The sequence below is a fragment of the Arctopsyche grandis genome, chromosome 8 (genome assembly GCF_051622035.1).
Source record: "Arctopsyche grandis isolate Sample6627 chromosome 8, ASM5162203v2, whole genome shotgun sequence".
NCBI lineage: Eukaryota > Metazoa > Arthropoda > Insecta > Trichoptera > Hydropsychidae > Arctopsyche > Arctopsyche grandis.
The window spans coordinates 9,605,142-9,615,211 of record NC_135362.1 but is presented as its reverse complement, the minus strand read 5'-3'; the positions used below and the strand labels follow the sequence as shown (position 1 = coordinate 9,615,211).

At 32.5% G+C, this 10,070-nt stretch overlaps 2 protein-coding genes across 2 annotated transcripts; one reads left to right on the top strand and one right to left on the bottom strand.

Annotated features, from left to right (window-relative positions):
• The first annotated feature begins 4,599 nt into the window (after positions 1-4,599).
• Positions 4,600-6,137, top strand: LOC143915819 (methyltransferase HEMK2-like). The gene is made up of 4 exons (XM_077436637.1): positions 4,600-4,907; positions 4,986-5,151; positions 5,232-5,326; positions 5,371-6,137. The coding sequence occupies exons 1-4, from the start codon at positions 4,747-4,749 to the stop codon at positions 6,029-6,031; spliced, it is 1,083 nt and encodes a 360-aa protein (XP_077292763.1). The 5' UTR covers positions 4,600-4,746; the 3' UTR covers positions 6,032-6,137.
• A 2,833-nt stretch (positions 6,138-8,970) lies between these two features.
• LOC143915967 (glutathione S-transferase 1-1-like) lies at positions 8,971-9,902 on the bottom strand. Its single transcript, XM_077436792.1, has 3 exons — positions 9,545-9,902; positions 9,312-9,475; positions 8,971-9,143 (listed from the first exon to the last, which is right to left on the bottom strand). Exons 1-3 carry the CDS (start codon positions 9,894-9,896, stop codon positions 8,994-8,996), a joined length of 666 nt encoding a protein of 221 aa, XP_077292918.1. The 5' UTR covers positions 9,897-9,902; the 3' UTR covers positions 8,971-8,993.
• Positions 9,903-10,070: the final 168 nt, after the last annotated feature.

The window sequence follows — 10,070 nt, the reverse complement described above, 5'->3', positions numbered from 1 at the left end:
TACATTCCTGGTGATGGTTTCGGTGCGGCAGGATTTGATACCATGATGTACAGTCATATGAAGAGATCTTGGACTAACACTGTATTTTTATCAGCTATAAAAAGCACCAAAAAAAAATTCTTAGACAAATCACGCATTGCAAATTTTTCGTATCAACGTAAAAAACCATTAATGACAAGGGGCCAAAACCACCCTGTATTGTCTACTAAAAATAAAACAGTACGGACAATGGTACCTCGCAAAGTCTTAAAAGTACCTGTGCCAAAAGTGGATGAAGTTGATAAGAATATGTTGCAAAAACTAGGCTCCAAACGTTCGACGTGGAATGTAGCTGAAGATCAGCTACTGTTTTTGTGTAAAATTGCTATGCTTATTTTGCACCCATCTGGTAGTTTGCCATATTTTCAAATCATCAGAGACATTTTCTCCGCTATGTTTAGTTTTTCGCCGAAAACTTCATTCGCATTGAAAAGACGCGAAATTTTTCTAATGCGAAATCCACAAAACATGAGATACGTTGAAATTTGTCTGACTGAAGTCCGTCGCTGCAGTATGATTAACAAAAGATACAACTGTCTATTTTCTCGTTTTAAGAATAAAAAATCTGGAAATCCAATAGAAGATTGTAAAATACATTTTATAGAGCTCGTTCATGTGCTATATCTATTGTTGGTTGAAAAGAATATGGGAAGTCAACTGTCAGTTCAAATACCCACAACAGTAACAGAACTTCACAACCAATTTACTGTTGAAACACCATCACTCAATACGTTCAATCGTAAAATAATAGACACACATTTTAGAACTGAGATTAGGAGTAACGTTTTAAGTTCTTTTATCCATAGTGCTATGTGTTGTTCCTTGGGAAAAGAAAGCTCTTCTTTTTCGTTGTTCAGTATCTATCGAAGCTTTCCAGAACTAATTCTACGCTCCACTATTTATTCTCTACGATCATCAGGATTGATTGCAATGAGACGTGTTGCAGAAAAAAAATTGATTACGAAAAAGTTTTCCACGAACACTTCCCATTATAAGCTTTCCAAAAACTACATCTGTCAATCGATAGTTTTACTGCCTTATAAAATACATACTCAAATTTATGAATTTCTGAATACGTTGAAGGAAACAGATGCGCCCAGTGAAAATTTGGGCATTATTTCTGGAGGAATGTCAGCTGCTTTATTGGATTTATCAATGATTGATTGTGTTAAATTAAATATTAACATAATGGATGTCAAAGAAAATTGCGAAGATGAATTTGGAGCTCAATCAGAAATCACAGAAGAAAATCCTTTATATTTTAACACACCAACTATGACTGTATGTGACCTAAATATTTCCCTATTGATGGATTATGAATCAATATTTTCAATGACTTTTCAAAAAATGGAAAAAATCGCGAAAGATATAATCATGTATGTATTGCATTTTTTTTTTTTTTAACTATTTTTTATTTTGTATAATTTTTATCAAACGTATATTTTCAGGGATGCTATATTAATTCCCAATGAATTGACAACAAAACCAAACTACAGCAAATATAATTCAGCTGTCACAATTAATGTTTTTAATTTTATTTGTGACAAATGTGAAATCGGTGCAGAGCCGAAGGAACTCGTTGTATGTTTCAGTAAATAATGCACACGTGCACTTTATTAATTGAGTGATATTTAATCTTATTTTATGTGCAAAATTCTTGGTATTCATTTTAGGTAAAGTTTGTATCAACAAAGCAATGTACCGTTTTTGAACTGCAATATATTTTAAAAGAATTGACTGTGAAGAGTATGATCAGACGAATGGGACACAACACTATTAGATGGGTTGCTAAAAAACACTTAACCTTGTGGTTTGTTAAAGCTGTACCAAGTAGTGAAGAAATAAAAAGAAATAAAACCGTGCAAACGAATGACAGTGAAGAAACTAATATGTTGGAAAATGTTAATACTTTTGACGAAAACAATAGTAATTTTGAACATAATTTTGAATCGTCGCAATATGATATTGGGAAAAAAAGAAAATCTTCCGAAGATGAACAAGATGAATCTTCCAATAAAAGACCCTGTCAAAGTGACATTAGAACCACCGCAGATCAATCAAAATCATCTGTGATATTAAATTTTGGCTTGAAAAATTCTATGGATTGTGATGATTTAAATAAACCGGAAAACTCCGATGCTAAAGATTTTAACGTAGATGATCATAAATCGCATCAAATTTCATCTTTCTCTGCAAACGATATTTTAAAGATGGTTAGTGAGGGACAGAATGTTCTCGTATCGCCACGACCGTGGATTAAACCTAATGGTTCACTAAACTATTATGTGTTTTTCCGATGGGCTGGAGCTATCTTAAGCTACGTATTATATCATCCTTATATAAAGTTAGTTGCATTGCAAAAACGTTTCAATTTTTTGCCTTTGCATCAAATTCGTACTTTAATTGAGGTTTGCTTCTTTTATTGTATATTAATTTTTAACATATGTACGTATATGGATACTGAATATTTACATAGTGTAATTAATTGTTTGATTTTCAGATACTTGAAAAAATCGAATGCGCTCGGCTAATTTGTGTTAAAAGTAAAAAAACCACTCTTTGGAGTAAACCAAGTCCTCTCAATGTTACTATAGGTATTTTGTTTTATTCTTATATTTATTACTACTTTTTGGAGATTTCTTAATTTATCAGTAGTGTTTTATATTTAAATTCAGATTTATATTAAACTTTTATTTAATTTATAGAGCCTGTGACTGGATTAGAAGAAGATGACGAACTATACGTTGAAGCCATCAAAGGCGCCGTTCTAAAATTTTCTATTTTTAAGGGACATATATTGAAACAGCGATAATTTATTCATACAGTTGAAGTTTAGAAATGTATATTTGAAAGTTTTAATATTTTTTTCTGTGTAAAGATTTTTATTGTTATTACAATACATCTACGTATAGGTCTATAGTTACAGATCCAGCAATAATTATCTACTTTACACATTTTGCATCTTGTTAATGTTTATAATATGTTTTCAAATATTATACATGCACTTGAGTATTTATAATCTACATACATATTACATGTATGTAATTTTTAAACTAATTGTTATATTATATTTATTTAATTAAAAATATTAATATTTCCATTGTTTTTTTTTTAATTTATATTTATATTTATAGTGTCATTACGAGTTTTGCCCCAAAGCGACACCTATGGCCAGATTTGTACATATGTATTTACTTATTACTTACATATATGTATTTCTATACGGCAATTTTCGTGCGACAGGAGAACCGCGCGCGAGATTTTAGTAGCAACGGTTATCCTGGTAGCGATTCACATTTGAGATGTAACCGTTTACCAAATTTATAATATTATTATTCTAAATTTGAAATACTATTCAAATAGTGATGAGTTGGTGACAAATAGAGACAGATTGGCAATTTTTTGGAACCGTTTCAACAATGAAATCAGATAAATTGGCAAACTCTGATAAGAAATAATCGACCTGGAGTCACATACATTCATATGTACATATATGTCAGGAATTGAACCCACGAACTCTTAATTGATAGAATTATACGCTAACCACTGAGCTCTTTTAATCGTCTGTTCATCGAAAGTTTCCCTCAAATCCATCTGGAAATTCGAATACATTGATTTTCATTCGATGAATGTACTGTCCTTTAACATCTTACGCTAATTATTATCCTCTATCCACATCAATAAGAAGTCGTCCTTTTTTTTCACGATCCATTTGCTATTGTGTGAAACGTACATAACGTTTAATGTTGTCTCTATATGTCGGATTCTTGAAAATCAGTTAAAAAAAAGGGGGGATTAGTAAAGAATGGGCTTAAAAAATATATATGTACAGAAAAACATTAGTAAAAAGTGGTTAACGGATTATTTCGCACATAGCTATCGCGCACACGACAATCGTTTCCACGAAAATCGCGAATATGGAATATCTGGCACTTGAGTTCTCGATAGTTTGCGTGGGTAGCTCTCGATGGATGAAATTTTCGGGTGCCAGATGTTAATCACCGAACTCTAAAAAGCATAAATATGGTTCGGTGATTACTGGTCACAAAGTCACTAAAATCTCTATAACGAAACATTTAGCAGCCGAAAAGTCCATCATACTAACTTGAAGAACTTGAGTGCCAAATATTGTGTATTCACGATTTTCATGGCAAAAATTGTCTTTGTGAGCACCGCAATGTGACGAATAGTCCAATTACCCATAAATATAGGGTTCAGTGATTACTAGTCAAATGTGAACCGGTCACAGGACAACCGGTCGCTCTAGATCGGTCACACGTGATCACCCGTCACACTAAAACTGGTCACACCCTAAAATCGGTCAACCAGTTTTCTCGTGACCGATTTTATGGTGTGACCAGTTTTCTCGTGACTAGTTTTAGGGTGTGTCCAGTTTTCTCGTGACCAGTTTTAGTGTGACGGGTGATCATGCGTGACCGATCTAGAGTGACCGGTTGTCCTGTGACTGGTTCACGTATGACTAGTAGTCCGTTTACCAAATATAGTAGATAATCAGAATTGTTGACATGTGGCAGCACTGCAATATTGATGTGTGGCAACACAGCAGCCAAATGATTTGAGTGACAGTTCACTTGGGGGATTCGCCTTAATTTTGGTTTGAATTTTCGCTCTTAATTGGGCTGACTTTTGAGATTCCCATACGAAAGTGATGACGTAGGTGAAGGTCTTCGTTCAGATCGTAAGAATATGATGGACGTGGAGACAGAGAGCACTGGTACTGGCACTTCCGTTGAAGAAACCACTGAAAATTTATGCGATAACCCCACCAGAGACACACTAGCCGAAGGGCTTATGGGCTTACTTAAACCCACTGTTGATCGTTTGGATGAACGCGTAAGAGCCACTAGGTAAAGCGCATTAATTATTTATACGTAATGTTAGTATCGAATGTGGTGAACTGATATTATTTTCCGCCTGATAAACAGGATTTCACAGTTAGAATTGAAACAGGAATTAGATAGTGTTTTGGATGAATTGAAAAAAATTGCAGAAAGTCAAAAATCTTTACCAATATTGGATGAGTATGTGAAGAAGTTGATGGTCAGTAAACAAAAAATCACAATTGTGTCTGCACTCTTGCAAAATTCTCAGGTAATTATTATTTGAAAAAAACTGTCAAATTTTATTTCAAACGAATTTCTTGTTAATTTTTTTGTAAATCTTATTTGCAGGAGCGATTGAATAAAATTCACGAAACCGTTGCAAAAGAGTCGGCCAGGAGAAGGATTATTTTGGAAACGGAAGAATTAGCTTCGACATCTGGCGTGTCTGATTCTCAAATTGAAGAAAAATAATTGATTGAATACTAAGTAATAAAAAAAAACCAAAAATGACTAAATTATTAATGGATACTCCAATATTGTCGCATATTACCCAGTCCGACTACTTGACTGTATACGAACCGGCTGAAGATTCCTATTTAATGTTGGACGCTTTGGAAAAGGAAATAGATGTGATACAAGAACTTCAACCGGTGGTTTGCTTAGAAGTTGGCTCTGGCAGCGGCATTAACATAACAGCTTTTTCTAAAGTATTTCCATCCTGCTTTTGCTTTTGCACAGATATAAATAGAAGGGCTTGCGAAATTACCTTGGCTACTAGTAAATTAAACGACACTGTGATTGAATGTATAAATGCAGATCTCATGAAAAACATTCGACCCAACAGTGTGGATATACTGATATTTAACCCACCGTATGTAGTAACCGAGAGTTTGGAAATTAAAAGTAGCAAAATTAGTAGAGCGTGGGCCGGAGGAATCAAGGGAAGAGAGGTGATAGATAATTTTTTGAAAATTGTGCCTGACGTGCTGTCGGAAAAAGGTATTTGTTACATGTTAGTTATTGATGAGAATAAACCTGAGGAAATAACGAATATAATGTCAGATATGCTATTCGACACTACTATTGTCGTAAAAAGGAAAGCTTGGAACGAAAAGTTAAAAGTTCTAAAATTTTCTAGAAATGGATAGTTAAAATTATTTATCGTCAAAATATGTACAATATAATATATTTAATTGTGAAAGTTTGAAATTCTATTGTAATATTTGTATTATAAATTTCAATAAAACATTCCTAACTTCATTGCTTTTATTTGAATCTTAAAGTTGATAGAATTGCTATTAAATGATACACGAGTAATTTAACAAAACACATCAATTTCACATATTACATATATGTATGTGAATACAAGTTTGATTACATTATCAAATAAAATAAATAAATGTCTCCTTTATCTATGATAATTAGCTTCTAACATATCCAAGCATTTTCACCACTTAATAATTTTCCTTTTATAAAGTGTTTTCAAAAGATTACTTAATATTTAACTTAAATTTACCACAATCTTTAAAACTGATTGGATTGCTGTCAGCTATTTGCAGCATACTTATTGACGAGGAATGCATTCATCACACAACTCCCCCAGTGTATGAAATCGCTATCCTTGACCGAAGGTATGCATTGTTAAGGATCGGTCTCCGTGACGAGCCAGAATGTTAAATTACAGAAAACGCAAATATCAGAAGGCAAAGATCGAAAATCGAAAGATCTTAAGTCGAAAGATCAAAAAAAAGGCTGCATGGTAAACGGTACATACTCAATTAATTTGCGCGAGTAGGATACAACAGGAACAAGCTTTTCCTCCCGTATTAATGTGCGCGCGCAGAATACGGGAGGAAAAGCCTGTTCCTCTTGTTCCTGTTGTACCCTGCTCGCGCAAATTAAGTGAGTATGTACCGTTTACCATGCACCCTTTTTTTTTTGATCTTTCGACTTAAGATCTTTCGATTTTCGATCTTTGCGTTCCGATATTTGTGTTTTCTGTAATTTATCATTCTGGCTCGTCACGTAGACCCGTTAAGGATGTATCATAACGAATTTAGGCGTTGATATCCAATATCAAAGCATGTGACATTAGGAGACAACTTCGTGACGGAGGACTTTGTGTGGAGTATCACTAGCGCTACGGGCATTTTATCAATATTTTGCAAAAGACCTCTAAACAGCAACAAATACATTTTATGATAGGTATTATATATAAACTGGTGTTTTACCCGTTGAAAAATCATCACTTGAGTGTTGGCATATTAAGTTATTAAATAAAAATAATGTCTCAGTCCTGTTTGATCCGCACATGGTCGAATTTTTATCAAATGCCTTTTAAATATATTTAACTAGTGGTTTTACCCGGCTTTGCACGGTATTTGTAATAAAAACCTCTTAAACATGGCTAATGTAATAGTAAACATTCATTTGTTTTTTATTCCGGAACTGAAACAGGAATCCGAGTCCAGAATCGTAAAAGGAATCCGAATCCAGAACTGAAAAAGGAATCCGGATAAGTTTTTAAGTCTAGCTACTGATTCCTTTTTCAGTTCCCTATCCAGAATCCTGTTTCAGTTCCAGAGGTTCCAACTTTGGACCTTTATTATTTAATATTTTTATTAATGATATATTGCATCTGTTGTCAAAAACTCCCAAATACTTCTTTTTGCAGATGACATAAAAATATATAAGGAAATTATAACCTATGACGATCATATTTGTGCATAAGTGCATAATTTGGTCACCTAACAAAAAATTGTATATTAATTTATTAGAAAAAGTTCACAAAAATTTCTGTATTATAAAATATATGGATACTACCTTTGGTTATATCCAAGCAAGTGTATTTGGGGAATGACGGGCTTAGTCAGTCTCGAATCTCGTCGTCGCATTTTATTATTACGACACATGTTCCTTGTTCTTTGTGGAAATATTTATTATCCACCAATTCTTAGCGAATTCACTTTCTATACACCCGAAAATTATTTTAGTATTATTAGAAGTATTATAATTCTTTTAAATACTCCTATATGCACAGCCGTAGGGTTATTTAACCATATAGCTGATCAGACGGACATCGACATATTTAGTATTACTTTTGGTCGGTTTATAAGATCCATCCAAAATATTGTTTTTCCATAATATTATGATTTTACCATATATTTTTTTCATTTATACGTATGTTCTATGTTTTTTGTCATATGTATAAGTATGTCATGTGATAAAACCGCATATTATTGTTTTTCACTACTTTTTCTATTGATATCGTTTTCTTTGATTTATATTATATGATTTACTTAAATGGGTTTTTACCTGTACAAATAAATAAATAAATAATATGTATGTCGAATCGAACCGACTATTATAGTGCGTCGAGCGTTATCTTACACAGAAACACAGAATAGCGATATTATATATGTATTATATGTATATATGATATGATGATATATTGCTGTAATTATTTAAGAGTGGAGATTATCATAAAAAATTCCAAATTATGGATCAGAATATTGTATAATATAATACTATTGTTATCATAAAATTCATTATTTATTGACTTACCATAAATTATAGATTACAGGTAGGTACTAAACAGACATAAACGTTGAAAGATAAGATTATTTCTTGAATATACAAAAAAAAAATAGAAAACAGCTCTATTATTCAAATCACTATACAAAGTAACAATTTAATGTAAAGAAACCAGCAATGTTAAGATTTATTTATTATATTTGAATTATACTACATATACAGAAAAATGTTATAATAAACATTTCTCTGACTATATATGTATATATTTTAATTACTTATATCGAAAAGTTGTACTGAACGTGTGCATATTTAACAATACTGTAAGGAAGTTTCAGTGCATATAGGTTTTTCATAAGTATTTAAGTAGATATCACTACATCCCACTATTCAGAACTAATATTTATAATTTAACCTTTTTTCATCAATGATCCTTATTGGGAAAAAATCTGAGGGTCACAAATTCTAAATAAATAAGATTCATGTGTATATTTTAGAAAAATATGTAAATTTCATATACTATATGCATGTTAGTATAATATTAATGCAAGCTTGATTACATTTTCAAATAAAGGACACTTAAATTTCTCCTTTATCTAATTTGCTCCTGACAGCATTTCCATACATTTCTGCTGCTTCCTTATTATCTTCATATCCAGGAAGAGTAGCGCAACATTTATCAAACCATCTCTTCATATTTGGAAACGGTGTTAAATCCCAACCTGCCGCCTAAAAATAACAAACAGAGTTTTAAATATTACAATTTTTAAAAAGACCTCATATTCGATTTGATTTTGATTTTTAAATGCTTTTTATTATTACGAAATTATGTTCACAATACATCTTATATGTATTTAATAGCTACTGATCTACTGATCATATTCGATTTGAACTTACCACAATGCTTGAAACTGATGCAGCGATTGCGATGTCCGCTATGGTGTAATTACTTCCTTTAGCGACCCAATCACAACCTTCAAGAAATGTGTTTAAATGTGCAAACACTTCGTTCAACTTATCTCTTTTATCTTTGGAGATTTTCGTCTCGCTCATAAATAGTACTGGAAAATAACACACTAATTAAATCACCAATAAAAAAATAAATATGAAGTAGTAGGATAATCCAAGACTGCTTACACAAATGGCTCTAATAGCAGGATAGAGAGAACCTGCATCGAAATAAAGTAAACGATTGATGGTCGCAGTGGTGCGCGTATCACTTTGAGGATACAGATCACTATTTGCAGCATACTTATTGACGAGGTACGAATTTATGGCACGGCTCTCCCACAGTACAAAATCGTCATCTTTCAATGTAGGAATGCAGTGTTGAGGATTTATCGAAATGAACTCTGGCTTCAGTTGTTCTTTGGCGTAAAGATTCACTATTTTCACGTCGACGTCCAATTTCAGAGCGCGTGCCGTCAGAAGAGAGCTTCGAGACGGAGCACTTGGTGCAAAGTGATACAGCGTTACAGGCATTTTTTATTAATCTGAAATTCATATCATAAGGATATTGTTTGACAAGTATTGTGTATTTTATAAATATTATATTATATACTGCTGTCCATATGAAAAATGCTATTAATTAGTTCACTTTCATAATATAGATAACGGATTAGTAGCAAACAGTTACATGAACATTAAAAACTTGAA

What these genes read in the sequence shown, in the direction of transcription:
- LOC143915819 (XM_077436637.1), top strand. Translation starts at nt 4,747, where the DNA reads ATGATGGACGTGGAGACAGAGAGCACTGGTACTGGCACTTCCGTTGAA. An exon ending in GAACGCGTAAGAGCCACTAG is followed by an intron (nt 4,908 to 4,985) that starts GTAAAGCGCATT and finishes CCTGATAAACAG; the next exon opens with GATTTCACAGTTAGAATTGA. An exon ending in TTAGCTTCGACATCTGGCGT is followed by an intron (nt 5,327 to 5,370) that starts GTCTGATTCTCA and finishes TTGAATACTAAG; the next exon opens with TAATAAAAAAAAACCAAAAA.
- LOC143915967 (XM_077436792.1), bottom strand. Translation starts at nt 9,896, where the DNA reads ATGCCTGTAACGCTGTATCACTTTGCACCAAGTGCTCCGTCTCGAAGC. An exon ending in TAGAGCCATTTGTGTAAGCA is followed by an intron (nt 9,476 to 9,544) that starts GTCTTGGATTAT and finishes GTTATTTTCCAG; the next exon opens with TACTATTTATGAGCGAGACG. An exon ending in CATCAGTTTCAAGCATTGTG is followed by an intron (nt 9,144 to 9,311) that starts GTAAGTTCAAAT and finishes TGTTATTTTTAG; the next exon opens with GCGGCAGGTTGGGATTTAAC.